The sequence below is a fragment of the Lolium perenne genome, chromosome 6, assembly GCF_019359855.2.
Source record: "Lolium perenne isolate Kyuss_39 chromosome 6, Kyuss_2.0, whole genome shotgun sequence".
Taxonomy (NCBI): domain Eukaryota; kingdom Viridiplantae; phylum Streptophyta; class Magnoliopsida; order Poales; family Poaceae; genus Lolium; species Lolium perenne.
The window spans coordinates 271,501,955-271,519,129 of NC_067249.2; the positions used below are offsets into that span (position 1 = coordinate 271,501,955).

The window sequence follows — 17,175 nt, forward strand, 5'->3', positions numbered from 1 at the left end:
CACCACCAACTTAATAGTAAGGTGTGATGTTAGTTAAATAGTTTGAATCATGATTGTGCTTAGTTGAGTAAATAAGCTTGGTGTGGTGATTGTACCTTGTATTCGTATTTTAGACGCTAGTACGGAAGAGTATCAAGGGGAGGAGGAGGAGGCCTACTTCCAAGGAGAGGAAGAGCACTTTGATCAGTACACCCACCAAGGCAAGCTAATATTCTTGCAAAGTGCAAAGCTCTATCGAGGCAAGGCACCCTCATCTATTATTTTATGCTGCGTGATCCCATCCCAAGTTTTGTTCTTGCAAAGTTTTTACTTTTATTATTTTAAAGCTTACTTTTATAGTTAACTTTGGTCTAAGTATAGAATAATACAGGAGTATCAAACTTAGCCTAGATAGCTACAAGCTAGTTAGCCCCCCCCCTCATGACTAGTTGCTAGTGCTAAACTAAAATTGACTACCCTAGATGGGAACTTGTGAAAACCAATGACTTTGAAAACCTTGGAATGATGAGTCATTCTATTGAAAGATTTTGAAGGTGAATATGACTTAAATGACGTGGTGAATTTGACAAAAACTGATGGTTGGGTTCGGATGCGATACCATTCCAATTTTTGAGTACCCCCACAATACCTGATTATGGGTAGGGCTTAACTAGAAGTTTATGTACTTTAGTATGGGTTCCCTCTAAACAAGCGTCATCGGGGTTATGCCGAAAGCTGCCTCCCCCACAAAAGAAATGACGTTAAAGAAGAGGAGAATGTCCGGCCCAAGCCCTGTGCAGTTCCCAGGATGGCAGGTTGGCATCACTGGGAGGCCAAGCTCATGGGGAGAGGTGCCTATACTAGGGTATGTAAGTGAAAGGTTATGGTTGATGATCCGCATACTGAGTATGATTATTCAGGGCTATCCCTGACGGATGTAATCAAAAGTTGTGGCATAAGTGTACAACCTCTGCAGAGTGTAAACCTATTCGAATAGCCGCGTCCACGGTTAAGGACGGTTGGAAAGGCCATACTGTTCCGTCATCAGAACTTTTCAAAAATGTTACATGTGACTGGTGACTTGAGATTTTGAACTTGAAAGCTGAATTGGAATTGATCACAGTAGAGTTGTGGGGATGACACTAAGGTTCCCACTTGAGTTAAGTTAGGCAAATGAAGAGTCTTTGTTTATTAAATGCTTCTGAAATAAAACTGGCTTTATGCAAATAAACCTAGAGCTCAGAACCCCTTTACCATTGTTGATAGTGCTTACACTAGTATTAGTTTGCGAGTACTTTAAAGTACTCATGGCTGTGTCCCTGGCTATTCAAATGGCCAGACTATGAAGAGGAGCACCAGGACCGTGAAGATGGACCGCAGGACGTCTATGATAACTAGGACCACTCCTGACGTCAAGCGTTGCCTGTGGAACAGATGGACCGCTACTACGTTTCTTCCGTTATGTGTTCTGTAATTGATCATTAGATCAACTGTTGTTGTAAGTCTGGATCATGTGATCCCTTATTGTAAGACGATTATGGTTTGTAATGAATGATGTTCTGTGATATCAATCTATTATGTCTCGCAAAAACAATATTCCTGGGATTGCGATGTATGGCATAATAGGCATCTGGACTTAAAAATCCGGGTGTTGACATCCGCCACACCTCCAAGGCCCCAAGGCCACCAAAGACGGAGCGGACCAGCAGCGTCCCCGGCGAGGGGGGCGAAATCCTAGATGGGTTTTACAATGGCCGCCGCCTGCTGATCGCCTGTCTCCTTTCTTTGTCTCCCTTTGTTAGAGTATAATAAGGCTAGTATTGGCATCCCACATTTAATTCGTGACGTGTTGATCCGATTTTGTGAGCCATATGGAAGGATTGTTTGTACCAGGAAACTAGTCTAAGGAACAAAATAAAGAAGATATTATAAAGAATGTCAAACTAAGAAAACTAGTATAAGAAAGTTTCCTATATTAGATGAATGCATGTCTTTTTTGCATATGCCGAATCTGCTCTTTGGTGAAAAAATACTACTCATTTGGTCAACAAGTATTGATTAAACCAGACCATTGGGTCTCCTATCTGGACAGTGGATATTTGCCAGTCCCTACCGTAAAAATCCCTCTTTTGTAGAGCGTGTAGTGTTGGGTAGCTATGCATGCTTCAATCAAGGTGGACGGCGGGACAACTGTTTTGACTAGTAAGCCCTCTTTTGAAAGGAGTCGGTGGCTCGTCGGCTTGAGTTGGGACGCCGGGGCGGCGGCCCCGGAAGGTGGACTGCGAGGCCGGGTCTCCGGCGAGCGGCGTTGCGGTGGTGATGGTTCTCTTCTTGGCTGTGTGGATGGCGAGGAGCGGGTGGCGGGGGATCCTGGTGTTGGCGGCGCTTCAGCAATGGCGGCTCCCAGATCATGTCCTGGAGGCCTTTCTTGGTGATAGTAGGTGGTCCAAGATACCGGTTGTGGTGCGAAGGTTTTTCGGGCGAAAGCTTAGCGCTTCGGCGCCGGCGGCGGCGATGCCTATGGGTGTCGTAACCCTCTTGGGGGCGTCGTTGTGGTTACCTTCCCTGCGTAGAGCTCCGGGTGAAAACCCTTGATCGTCTCGATCTCGACGACGGCGGCGTGTTGCGTCATTACCCTCTTGGGGCGTCGTCGTAGAGCTCCGGTACCTCTCAGCATCCTCCCGGTGTCATCGGTTGGCAAGTTCGGATCTTATCTCGAGGCACTTCTAGCGCTAGCGTGGGGCGTTCTCGGCGGCCTCCTATCTTATAGACACGACCATGTTTTCACCGCTCTCCGTCCTCGTTGTCTGCTGGCAGGATCGGCGCTCCACGGACCGGAGCGAGAGGGCAGGTGGCCCTCTTCGGCGACAACTTGATAGGTGTGGTGTGACTACGTCCGGTGGTTTCACAAGGAGGCGTGGTGGCACCTCTAGTTAGTAGTCTCGGCTGCTTCGTAGGGGTGAGGCTACTCCTGTATTTTTTGTTTATCTTTGATCTGCTTTGTAAGAGGGTTTTCTCATCACTTTGTATCGGTTTGGCCGTGGAGCTTTATTTATAAAGTGGTGTGAAATCCTGTTTCGAGGAGGACTAACCGCACATGGGATATATAACCACACGAGAGTGGAAACCAGCAACTTATCTATTCCTTTATCGTTTTCCTTAACGCTTCTCCTGTCCACTATTTTCTTCTCATTCTTATCCAGAAATCAATGGGACTGGTCACATGAGAATAAGGTTCAAATCGCGGTCGATATTTGTCTTTCCTATGTCCGGCAACTTCTTCCCTAAAAAAAATGTCAGTGCAACTTCTTTCTTCCTATCACACTGAGCACCTTCCTATGTCAGTGCGACTTGAAATCGGTTAATTAATAGGAGAATGGTGCACAATTTCATATTTTCTCGACCAACGATCCAACTTTACTAATTTAAGAGAATATATTACCTCAGATCGAAGAAAGCAAAACAGGAAAAAAAAACCAACAAATAATATGGACAAACTCTATATGTGTATATCAAAGCTTAACCTGACCATACATGTGTATGCATATCAGCCTCGAGCCACATCTTGACAAGTAAACACTCACGACATTACGTGATGACTTAGCTCTATGGCGGTCTGCGGTCACCGCTCCCTCTCGACTACATGCATACAGACCACACGAGAGCAGAAAGCATAGTCTCATCTCTTCTCCCGCAGAAAGCGTAGTCTCATCTCTTCTCCCGTTCATTCATTCCTTCTCATTCTTATCCCAAATCAATTCAAGTCTCTGTCGATTTCTCTGTCCTTTATTAAGTCTTTCCTCCTTTCACACTGAGAACCTTCCTATATTAATGGTAACTAATACTCCCTCCTTCCCAAAATATGATGCATATAGTTTCTAGTCAAAGTCAAACTTTTTAAAGTTTGACCAACTATATAGAAATAGGTATCAACATTTATAATCTCAAACCTATATTGTTCGGACGATGGTGAAATATACTTTCATATTATGTGTATTTGGTATTGTAGATGTTTATGTTTTTTCTATATAGTTAGTCAAACTTTAAAAAGTTTGACTTTGATCAAAAACTATATCCATCCTATTTTTGGAAGAAGGGAGTACAATGCATACATTTATATTTTTTAGACCAACACCCTGACTTTATTAATAAAGAGAATATGTTACATCAGATCAAGGAAATTGAAATAGAAGCAACAAATAAAGAATACCATAAACTCTAAATTTATATCAAAGCTGTCTAAAGTCATCATCTCTAGCTCCGTGAATCGTTTCTCCGACTACATGCATCAGGACCACATGAGAGTGAAGATCACGACTTATCTATTCCCCTGTACATTTATATTCTCTTCTCTCGTCATTCATTCCTTCTCATTCTTATTCAGTATCAATCCAAAAATGTCGATATTTCTGTCCTTTTTTCTTCTTTCTTCCTTTCACACTGAGAACTTTCCTATACTATAAGCAATACAATGCATACTTGTATATCTTCTAGAACAACGCTCCGATTTATTAATTAAGAAAATACGTTACATCGAAATCAAAGAAACTGAAACGCAGCGACAAATAAAGAATATTATAAACTCTAAAGTCATATCAAAGCATTTTGAAGTCACCATCTTTAGCTCTGTGAATCGTATCTCAATCTTTTTCCGTGCAGACATTAAAGAATTCGCAAAAGACTAAACTTGACTAACCATAACATGTGTATGCGTGTAGTTCGTCGAGCCACATCTTGACTAGCAAACCCAGCTTACGTAACGTGATGACTTTGCTTTTTGGCGGTCCACGGTCACCCCTCACTCTCTACTAGATGCATAAGGACCACATGAGAGCGAAGACCACGACATATTTCTTCCCCTATACATTTCTAATTTCTTTTCTCATCCATTCATTCCTTCTCATTCTTATCGAATATCAATCCTACTTGATGTCGAATTTTCTCTGTCCTTTTTTCCATCTTTCTTCCTTTCTACTTCGTAAGCCATTCAAAGATTATGAAAATAATTAGAACTGACAACTTCCATTTTACAGAACAAAAGTTAATTGGGTAACTCTAGCATAAAAAATAGCTAAGTGTATCTTATGTATTTGCACAGCACATATATGCTACATATTTCTGATGTGATGCATGCGAACAGATCATCATGCACGTACGCGCATAATTTAGTGCACACATACCTAGCATGTGCTAGGTAGAATAGATTGCACGTTCTTGATCATAGCTAGCTCACTTGCTCATTCATTGACATCAGCATGATCTCTGTGAAAAGCAGCGCCGCGGCCGTCAACGTTAATATAACCGCCTAAAATAGAGAAAGAGGAGTTAGACAAACCGTTTGAGTTCTAACTCTTCATAATTTGCTATGCATATGACAAGGAAGTAAGTATATTATTAGCACTCACAACGTGGTTGAATTTCATGAGGTGAAGGATCGGATGATTGGGATGGTTGTGGACCGCATGCCTGACCGCTGCCTCCACTTTATCCGCCTCCGCTTTATCAGGGTAACAACAAATGAAAACACTCACCTCTCGAAGACAAGGGAGGTTCTCCAAGCTACCAAAGTCGAAGTCAAAGTTGGCCTCCTTCAAGGGCTGTACATGGACTGTAAACTCAAGACGTTCGAGGCTCGGCATAGCCCCCGGTAGAAACCTCAACGGTGCAGTCATGTTGCAGCTCCTCAGCTTGTGGAAGGCATTGCCACCCATAACAACAGGGATGTCATTGTCACTTCCACATCTTTCGAGACGTAGGAGCTCTGGAAATTCCCCAAGTGTCACCAGGTCATGAGCCTACATCGCATCACCCAAAGAAATCTTTAAGTGGACAAGGTTTGGAAGGAGCGTGGAATTAATCCACGATGGCAGTCTGGCGTTTACTGTCGTCAAGGTCAAATGCCAAAGTTGTGGAGGAGGCACATAGCCCTCCCAGCTGAGCTTTGCATTTAGAGCATGAAGAGATAGGACTTGTATTTTCTGCAGATTGCCTAGAGATTCTACAAATGTCTTGCACATCCAACTCTCAGGAAGTTCAATACAAATATTAAGGTTCCTCGATTCGGTCAACTTGCCGAGCTCTTGAACAAAGTTTGGACACTTGTCGACATATCTCAGCCATAGCTCTTCCATGGATGTTAGGTTCCCCATCCCATCGGCACACTTATGGGCTTACATGCTGCACCTCCAGCGCGGAGGCACTTCGGTTGTCGTAGCAGAATAATGCTCATGCAATGCCTCTACATTCTTACATTCCCACAAGTCTATTGTCCTGCAGAAACCTAAGTTCCCCTATCTCTTTAGGAAGTTTACTAATAGGTGTCTCTCTCGGTCCGAGATACCTCAGCTGATGCAACCTCCCAAGGTTTTCAAGATGAAAGGCATAATCTTTCATAAAAGTGCAGTCTTCTATAGCTAGCACACGCAATGCTTGAAATCCTAAACGTGATGGCATCGCAGCAATATGACACCCGGTGACATTGAATGATCTGACTTGTGCTGTGTGCATGTTGTCCAGATGATCATACTCTATGACTCTTTTTTGGGTGGCTAACCTACGAGGGTGTACTTTTGAAGATGTATTTGGCTCCTCACGATCAAATATTCTAACAAAGTTCTCTTCTTCTGATAACAAACAGATCATATCAAGCACCATGTCATGCACACGACAACCATAAATTGAGGATTTATCGGTGCCCTCTAACGGTTGGAGCATGCATCTATTTACTAGCTCGTTGAAGTATCTCTCTCCAACCTCAAACAACCCTCTCCTTGGTTCCTCCCGACAAAATCTTCTGCCACCCACTTCCATATCAAGATGTCTTTTTGTATCTCATAGTCTTCGGGGTATATGCTTAAATATAATAGGCATGTCCTTAGATACCAAGGCAGGTCATAGTAGCTAAACAACAATATCTTTCTCGTATTCTCAACTTGTTTGTTATCTCCATACCCGAAACCAATAGAGTTGTACACCATAGGCCACTCCTCGCATGGTTTACCAGCTAACACACTAGCTATTGTAATGATAGCTAATGGTACACCTCCACACTTTTTTAAAATTTTCTCAAATAGCCCAGTTGGTTGATTATAAGGGTATTTGCATTTACCACCAAATAACCTTTTACGGAATAATTCTTTAGAATTTTCATCAGACAATGGTTCCATGTTGTAAAAGTTGTTGGCTGTTGCGGCCACTTCGAAGATCCGAGTAGTTGTGACTATTCTACTTCCACGATTACTATCAACAAAAGCACATTTCACTATTTCCCATGTTGGTGTATCCCATATATCATCAATGACAATGATGTACCTATCCACATAATTGCGCAAGAGTAATGAATTAGTAAAATAAATCAAGCGCTTGTAAAAAACCTATTTTATTAAGCTATAAGAAAGTAAAGAAAATGGGCGGTTGCTACGAAAGAATGATAACATGGATGAAATTGAGTGATTTTTTTTAATCCTCATAGCATTATAATTTGTTTAGTTGTGAGTTTGAGCTATTTACACTATATGCCTCCATCCAACCACGCTCTATCACCCCTGTACCAGCGGAAGTTCCCACCGGCCACACCTATTACATGTATAGCATCACAAAGCGTCATAGTAGAGCACCCTCTGTTCTCTAGGAATTCGTCGGTGGGAACATAAGTCTATGGTTTATGACCCTCGGTGTCACCCTTGGGGATTGACACTGCAAGCCATATTCGGGTGTATTGTAACATCCCAAATTTTAAAACAAAGAAGAAAATGAAATTTCACTTATTTCAAAAATTAGAGCCAACAAAAATTTTGGATTACTTTCTCTTATGTGCATAGTGTTCATACATGTGTGTGGGGTTTTCAATATAAATGTTTGTTTGAAGTTTTAAACAAGTTCAAAACCCTAAAATCTACCCTTTTTCAAAATCAAAGAGGAACAAAGAAAAGAAAAATAAAATAAAAGGTGAGGCATATGTGGGCTTAGGGCCATTTCTGTAAATAATGGCCTATGCCCTATTTACCTTACCTAAATGGTTTGAAACCATTACTAAACCCAATCTAACCCTAAATGGACCCTAAACCATGCCTAAGTGAATCAAGTGAAACAAAATAAAAGAAAAAGAAAATAAGAATATCACCTCATATGAGGCTATGGCTATTTTTGCAAATCTTCAACCAATGCCATATTAACTTGTGCCAATGGTTTGAAAACCTAACTAAACTCAAAAGAATACCTTTTGGATCAAAGAAACCCAAATCAAATCAAAAGAAAATGCAAAACCTTGCAACATGTGATAATGGTCAAAACTGGTTTTTATATCAGGGTACCCACTTTGAGCCCCTGTATGAAGAGATTCTTAACCCAAACCCTCTCAACACTTTGCACCTCATCCAAGACCTCATCAAGGTGAACACTTTTGGTGTTGACCACCTTGACTGATTCCTTTTCTATTGCTTAGTATAAGAGTGCAAAGTGGCAACATCAAATCAGAAACAAGATCATACCCATTTTGGATTTTCTCAAACCAGCTTCATTTTGCACACCACCACCACCAACATGTGCCAGATAATATTTGAATCACCTCCACCAAAAAGTTTGGCAAAATTCAAAAGTCAAGTTCTTGCGGCCATTATGTCGAACACTTGGCATGCACCAATCTGCCAACCCTAGACACTCTAATACCCAGCATGTTTTAGACTAAACCATCACCTCTCTGGTCAACAACAACTCCCTCTTGCATCCCTTAGACAATGCCCAGCATCAGAGACCATCATCATGCATGACTTCATCATGTACCAAACCATGCCGAGTCACTCCATGCCACTCTCATGCCATCATCCTCTCCACACCTCGCTGGTCCCTCTCACCATGTCTACTGGCTCGCCCCCACTCCACTGAGCACACCTGTACCCTCCCTAGCCGAAGAAGAGCACGACAACGCCTGGAACGTGACGCGCCCAATGACGCCCAGACGCGCCAGAGCGTGCCAGGACACGCCCTGGACGCGCCAGTACATGACGTCGCCCCGTCGCCTCAGCTCTCCCCTCACTCTCTCCTCTCACAGACATGCTCACCGCGACCACGGCAACCTCCTAGACAACCTCACCTGCCCTCGCACGCCCTGTAGCAGACGCCATCGTCGACGACCGTCCGCCACAGTACCCGGGAACACGATGACGACGACGACGCTCCCGTCCCTCTCCTGCTGCGCCATGACGCGCGTCGTGACCGCCTCGACGTCGCCAACACGATGCGCCCACTCCCTTGCCCTCTCGTGACCTCTAACGCCGTCGTCATGTAACATCCCAAAAATTTCAAAACAAAACAAATGAATTTCCCTATTTCCAAATTTTGGAACCAACAAAAAATTTTCTTAAATTAAGTTTGATACATAGTGATCTTGCTTAATTCTTGTGCTATTGCCATGATTGCTTGTTATAGTATTTTGAAATGATCTTAAACCCTAAACCTCACACCCCTTGTTACCATCCAAGATAAAATAAAATAAAAGGAAATTAAATAAGAAAAAGGCATATGTGCCTATGGCTATTTTTGGAAAACTTTACCCTAGACCTTTCTACTTTGATTAGAGGTTTGGAAAACCTTCATAAACCTTACCTAGTACTTATCAAACCAAATCCAAGTTGAAACCAAAGAAAATAAAAAGGAAACTAAAAATGCCATAGAGGCATATGAGAGTAAATAGCAAATTTGTGAATTTGAGGATCTTGACCCTAGGACTTGTTGTGAATGGATGGATCACTCCTCTATATCATTTCAACACTCAACAACATCAATTGGGTCAAGCCAAGTCAAATTAAAAATCAAATGCAACATATGCATAGAGGCATATGTGGCGCATAGCTATAATACCCAATTCTTGTCCTATGCACTCCTACCTTGCCCAAATGGTGTGAAACCATCTCTAAACCTAATCTCACACTAATTGGACCCTAGACCATGCCTAAGTAAAGCAAAGAAAAGGAAATTAAGAAATTAAGAAAAATGCAATTCATCACATACATGTGTTTATGGCCATTTTTGCAAATCTTTGAGCTAGACCTTTTGAAATGGTTTCAATGGTTTGTAAATGTTCCTAAACTAATAAGAATCACATTTGAGTCAAGAAAAGTCAAATCAAATAGAGAGAAATCAAATAGTGGGAAAATGCCATGTTCACTCACATACACTTTGGCCAAAATTGCAAAACCTCAACCAAGGCCACCATTGCTTGCTCTCTTGGTTGTGAAACACTTATATATCAAAAACAAACACAATTGCATCAAAGAAACCAGAATCAAATCAAAGGAAAAATCAAATTTCACTAACATGTGATAATGGTCACTTTGCCCATTTTTAGCATGTTACCCACCTTGAGCCCTTCTACTTAACAATTCTTCAACTAGACTTGACCAACTCTTGCCACCTCATCCAAGACCAAGTCAAGGTGAACAAGTTTGATGTTGACCATCAATGTTGACTTTGCCTAGGTTGACCAGAAAATAGAGGACAAGTGGAGACTTTGAGACTATGTGAAGATCACCCCAAATTTTGAAAACTTGCAAACCTTCACCAAATTGACCATCACCACCACCATTCTACCTCTCTGAATATATGAATGAGATTCACTAAAAAGATTTCCAAAATTTGAATAAAATTCTCATGCGGCCATTATGTCAAACACGTGGCAGGCATGAATTTGCTTTTGACACACATGCTATGATCCAACGGATTTTGGGCTAAACCAACTTTAATTCATGATCATTGCTGTCCTGCTAGTACTCTGGACCAAACCAAGTACTTGCCATTGCTGCTAAAAGCCACAAAGTGACCTGATCATCACCATGCCATGCCCATGCCATCACTCATGCCAAATCTCTCTCTGATCCTCTCCTCTCCACCTCACCTTGTCATCTAGACTCCTCAGACAATGCTAGACAAGCTAGACATGATCCCTTGCCAAGAAGGTGCCTCCAAAACCCTAGCCGCATCGTGATCACCACGCACAGACACGCCAGCGCGCACTGGCATGTCACTGGACGCCACAGGACACTGCCTCGCCCGGTCGCTCTCGTCCTCCCCTCGCCCCCGCCGTTTGCACACGCACGCTCCTACTCACCTGCTCCCTCCTAGACATCCTCACTGGCATGCGGAAGCACTGGCAACATCGCCATGATCGAAACCCTGCCGCGCCCGTACTGCCAGGACGGCGACGACGCCAGCACGCTCCCGTCCTCCCCTCGCTGTCCCTTCACACGCGTCGTGCTCGCCATGATGCCCAGAAGCGCACGCCCCTATCACCTTGCCCCTTCGCGCCTCAGAGAAGCCGCGCCATGGTCGCCCTCGCCAGCACCCCACGGCCACCTCTCGAACCTATAAAAGGAGGCCACCCCGTGATGAATTGCTCACACCATCTCGCTCCCCATCCTCTTCTCGACCTCCTCCACTCCTCCCCACTACACATTGCCACCGGTAGCCGTCCAATTTCTCGCCGGAGACCCGTGAGCCGCCGCAGAGCAATCCGTCGATTTAGGCCACCTCAAGCTCCGCTGCGACTACCGTTGAGCTCACCGTCCTCGACCACGTCGCCCTGCCTCGTCGCCGTTGATCGCCGGAGCCCCAGCTCGCCGCCGACCCCCTACCTCCGCCGCGGCAGCACGCCCTTCTCCCCGACGACGACGACGACGCACGGCCGTCGATCCTCAATCTAATCCTACGGCTCCAGTTGCAAGGTACCGCTTCGGGTTATTTGGGTCGCTGACCACTGGGACCCACTGTCAGCTGGCCCGCAGCGTTAGTTGGGCTGGCCCCTCTGCGTTTTAAATCTTTCGGCCCATTCCTTTCCCGCCTAGCCCACTTAGCCATTTTCAAATTAATATGATTCAGTAAATTTTCAATACTGGTCTTTGCTAGAATTTGAATAGTTTCAAATCTACACATCCAAATTTAGTGATTCAAATTGTTCCAGAATCCTTATGAAATAATCTAACTAACCCCACTGGATTCAACCCCATAGCTTCTGTAGATTTTGAATAGTAAAATTAACAAGACAGAGACTTTTCAGTATTCAAATAAATCTTAAAAATCAACCCTTTTGAATTTTGAGGTGATTCCACCTCTCATAATTCACATTTCAACCCCTCTAATTTACTATGCAAAAATATGATATGGGTTCTGTACATGATCATGAGCTAGAAGCAAAATATTGGCTATGTAGTCAATAACTAGCCCATTTAAACCATGTCAAATGTTAGGAATTTAAATCTATGAGGTGTAACACCTCATTTAAATCATTTTCTCAAGTGTTATGAAGTAATGTGATGTCCTTAATTAGATGGTCTCATACTTGCTCACTTGGGGAACTTAAATCAAAATAGTATTTAAATTACAATGGGTATTTAAATCACATGAGATGATGAATCTCATTTAAATCATTTTTCTCAAATGATAAGTGTGAAGTGTTGACCTTGGTCAACATGTGATCATACATGGTTATTTGAGAAGATTAAATCTTAAGAAGATTCAATGAGAGGAAATTATTTCTCACAAACTAAAGAGAAACCCTAACTCCAATTTCAATGAGAGGAAATTATTTTCCTAATACTAAGTGAGGAAACCCTAGCATAAATTTTGATAAATGTTAAGTAGGAATGCTAGATCATTTGTGTGAGCCACTAAGGCTAATTAAGAGTACTTAAGCATTGTTTGGTGATTGTATCCTCGTATTCGTTTATAGACGCTAGTACCGGAGACTATCAAGAGGAGGAGGTATTCTACCAAGAGGAAGAAGAAGAACACTTTGATCACCTCACCAATCAAGGCAAGCTAACACTCTTGCAAAGTTCCCATGTGCAAAGCTATATAAGAGCAAGGCACCATTACATTTTTACTTTATGATCCTATCCCAAGTTTTTACTTTACAAGCTTTCTTGTATTTTATTTATCAAAGTTACTTTTTGATTTATGATTCACTTGGTTTAGTTATGGAGTAGTACAAGAGCATCACACTTAGCCTAGAAAGCTATAAGTTATTTAGCACCCCTCATGACTAGTTGCTAGTGCTAAATATTAAAAGTGACTACTCTAGTTGGGAACTTGTGAAATGAAATGACTTTGAAAACCTTGGAATGATGAGTCTTTCCATTGAGAGATTTTGAAGGTGAATATGACTTGTGAATGACTTGGTGACTTTTACAAAACTGATGGTTGGGTTCGGATGCGATACCATTCCAATTTTGCAAGTACCCCCACAATACCTGATATGGGTAGGGCTTAACTCGAAATTTATGTACCTTAGTATGGGTTCCCTCTAAACAAGCGTCATCGGGGTTATGCCGAAGGCTGCCTCTACAACAAACGAAATGATGTGATATGATGTGAAATGAGGTGAATGTCCGGCCCAAGCCCTGTGCAGTTCCAGTGCCGACCGTCTGTCTTCACCGGGAGGCCAAGCTCATGGGGAGAGGTGCCTATACTAGGATATGTAAGTGAAAGGTTATGGTTGGTAGTCCGCACACGGAGTGTGATAAATCAGGGCCGATTAACTCGACGGATTATTGCAAATGTTGTGGCACAAGTGTACGACCTCTGCAGAGTGTAGAACTATTCGAATAGCCGCGTCCGCGGTCATGGACAGTTGGAAAGGCCATACTGTTCCGTCATCCGAACTTTTCTAAAACTATGAATGGTGACTTGTGACTTGAATTGAAAGGTGATTTTGACTTGAATCACAACTGAGTTGTGGGAATGACACTAATTTTCCCACTTGAGTTAAGTTAGTAAAATGAAGAGGTTTTGATTATTAAAGTGCTTATGAAATAAAACTGGCTTTCTGCAAATGAAACTAGAGCTTAAAACCCCCTTACTATAGTTGATAGTATTTACATTAGTATTAGTTTGCGAGTACTTTAAAGTACTCATGGCTGTGTCCCTGGCTATTCAAATGGCCAGACTATGAAGAGGAATACCAGAACCCGGAGGAAGGACAGCAGGACGTCTACGACAACTAGGATCACTCCTGACGTCAACAGTTGCCTGTGGAATAAATGGACCAAGACCCCTACTACTTCGCTTCCGCTGTGTGATTTGTATTTGGATCTCTAGATCCCCTATGTTGTAATGAGACTGGATCATGTGATCCTTTATTTGTAAGACGATTATGGTATGTAACGAATGATGTGTTGTGATATCAATCTATTATGTCTCGCAAAAACAATATTCCTGGGATTGCGATGAATGGCATAATAGGCATCTGGACTTAAAAATCCGGGTGTTGACAAGTTGGTATCAGAGCCATTGTTGACCTTAGGAGACCCTAGTTAGAATGGACGTCTGAAAAACTTAGTTTCAAAACAAATGAAGTGATTATTTATGAAAACTTATTCCCCCTCTTATCCTTGAGATCTTCTTCAAAATAAGAAAGTTATGTCATATTCTTTTTATATTACTACATAAAATTTTGACACCCTACTCACTCCTCTAACTTACTCATCATAATTCTTCACAGATGGAGTACACCTGCAAGTCTTATCAGCTTGGCCACGGAGGAAACCTAATGTTCGAGAAAGATTTGAAACAACTGGTTGATTATTTAGGACGCCCGTATCCCGAGTTCTTCGGAATACCCCTCAACAATCCATCGGGAGGACCACCTCGGTGGGAAGTTACTGCAGATCTGAGAGGAAAGCTTGGAGCCCCAATATGGGAAACCATCTGGTTTTCTGTAACGGGAAGCACTTGGAAGGAAGGACTAGTTCTTGCGATGCAAGAAGCAATTTCCCGTCTGTGCGGACAGAATGTGAACAAGTTCCAGAATACCCGCTTCATTTACTACCCAAGACATGACCACATGGGAAGACCACTAATCATGCCCCCGCACCCGGAGATGAACCACTATGTTGCCTACCTCGACTACATGCTGTACGAGACCCGCAAGGAGTTGGACAACGCCGTTCGCCAAGCACATTACCCGTGAAGACGAAGAATCCCCCCCTGAAGAGTAGTATCATTAAAGCACTTTCGTAGGTGTGAGTTGTGTATCAGGATCCCCTTGTATCGTAGAACGAATGAATGGTTCTTCAAACCAACGATGTGTTAGCTTTGTAATGTGTGATGCTTGGTATGAATGAAAAAGTGTTGTTGGTTTTTACCCCCGCAACACTACTCAAGTTTTCAAGTTATGAACTTTTTAAACTTTACCCAAACAAACCATATAAATTTCCCTCTTATCTTATCATCTACCTCAACGTTCAGATGGCCCCTCCAACCCGCAGCACCAACCAAGATGCCATGCTGCAGATGTTGCAGATGATGATGGCAGACCGAGAAGCTGAGAGAGCTGAAAGACAAGCCAACATCGCTACGCTGCAAATGTATAGCTCGTAACAATCAAGGCCATGGAAACCACGATCACCCTGGATCGAAGCTGAAGAACTTTCAGAACACCAACCCACCGATGTTCAACAAGACTGAAGAGCCTCTTGATGCTGATGACTGGCTCCAGACAATGGAGAACAACCTCGAAGTTGCGGGAGTTGAAGCCGCAGAAAAAGTACTGTTCGCCACCCACTACCTGTCAGGACCTGCCAGAGCCTGGTGGACAAGTGCCCACGCAATGAATGCGGGACAGATGATGACTTGGGAAGACTTCAAACTCAAGTTCATCAAATACCATGTACCCCAATGACTGATCAAGAAAATGAGAGACGAGTTCCGCGAACTCAAGCAAGGAAGGATGTCCGTGGTGGAATACCGTGACAGGTTTCTTACTCTGTCAAGGTACGCCCCGGATGAGACCGACACCAACGAGAAAAGGAAGGAGAGATTTTTGAACGGACTGCACGACGAGATGCAAACTGTGTTAGTGAACATTCCGTTCGCTGACTTGGAAGCCCTAGTGGACTCAGCCATACAGATGGAAGGAAAGCTGCATCAAGCCAATGAGAACCGCAAGCGCAGGATGATGAACCAGAGTGGACCCCACCATAACCAGAAGTACCGCAACAACTCCTCTGGAGGATTCACCCCAAGGCATAACAAGCCAACTGCTCAGAGTTATCGCCCCAACTACCCCAACAACAACGGAGGACCCCCGAAGACCGGAGGCAACAACAACAACAGCCACAACAACAACAACCACCACAATAGCAACAACAACAATGGGAACAACAACAACACCAACACTGGCCCGAGGACTGGGAGCAATGCTACCCCCATCACCCCAAAGGACAAGGCAACAATCACCTGCTATGAATGTGGCACTGTAGGCCACTACTCAAATGAATGCCCCAAGAAACTTGCCAAGACTGCTCCCAATACTGCTGCACCTGCCCAGCAACAGCGCCGCTTCGCAGGTAAAAGGAACCAGAACAACAATAACGGCCGCCTCTACCACATGAATGCCACTGAAGCCCAGGAAGCACCCCAGGCTATGCCAAGTATGTTTCCCTGTTAATAAAATTGCTCAATCTCTCTTAGGAACCTAACTTTTCTTAAAATCTCGGGACGAGATTTGTTTAAGGGGGAAGGGTTTGTAACATCCCAAAAATTTCAAAACAAAACAAATGAATTTCCCTATTTCCAAATTTTGGAACCAACAAAAACTTTTCTTAAATTAAGTTTGATACATAGTGATCTTGCTTAATTCTTGTGCTATTGCCATGATTGCTTGTTATAGTATTTTGAAATGATCTTAAACCCTAAACCTCACACCCCTTGTTACCATCCAAGATAAAATAAAATAAAAGGAAATTAAATAAGAAAAAGGCATATGTGCCTATGGCTATTTTTGGAAAACTTTACCCTAGACCTTTCTACTTTGATTAGAGGTTTGGAAAACCTTCATAAACCTTACCTAGTACTTATCAAACCAAATCCAAGTTGAAACCAAAGAAAATAAAAAGGAAACTAAAAATGCCATAGAGGCATATGAGAGTAAATAGCAAATTTGTGAATTTGAGGATCTTGACCCTAGGACTTGTTGTGAATGGATGGATCACTCCTCTATACCATTTCAACACTCAACAACATCAATTGGGTCAAGCCAAGTCAAATTAAAAATCAAATGCAACATATGCATAGAGGCATATGTGGCACATAGCTATAATACCCAATTCTTGTCCTATGCACTCCTACCTTGCCCAAATGGTGTGAAACCATCTCTAAACCTAATCTCACACTAATTGGACCCTAGACCATGCCTAAGTAAAGCAA

At 42.9% G+C, this 17,175-nt stretch overlaps 1 protein-coding gene across 1 annotated transcript; it reads right to left on the reverse strand.

Annotated features, from left to right (window-relative positions):
* Positions 1 to 6,704: 6,704 nt before the first annotated feature.
* Positions 6,705 to 9,268, reverse strand: LOC139832757 (disease resistance protein RGA5-like). The gene is made up of 2 exons (XM_071822599.1): positions 9,071 to 9,268; positions 6,705 to 7,352 (listed from the first exon to the last, which is right to left on the reverse strand). Exons 1-2 carry the CDS (start codon positions 9,266 to 9,268, stop codon positions 6,705 to 6,707), a joined length of 846 nt encoding a protein of 281 aa, XP_071678700.1.
* Positions 9,269 to 17,175: the final 7,907 nt, after the last annotated feature.

What these genes read in the sequence shown, in the direction of transcription:
- LOC139832757 (XM_071822599.1), bottom strand. Translation starts at nt 9,268, where the DNA reads ATGTTACATGACGACGGCGTTAGAGGTCACGAGAGGGCAAGGGAGTGG. An exon ending in TACAGGGCGTGCGAGGGCAG is followed by an intron (nt 7,353 to 9,070) that starts GTGAGGTTGTCT and finishes TTAATAAAATAG; the next exon opens with GTTTTTTACAAGCGCTTGAT.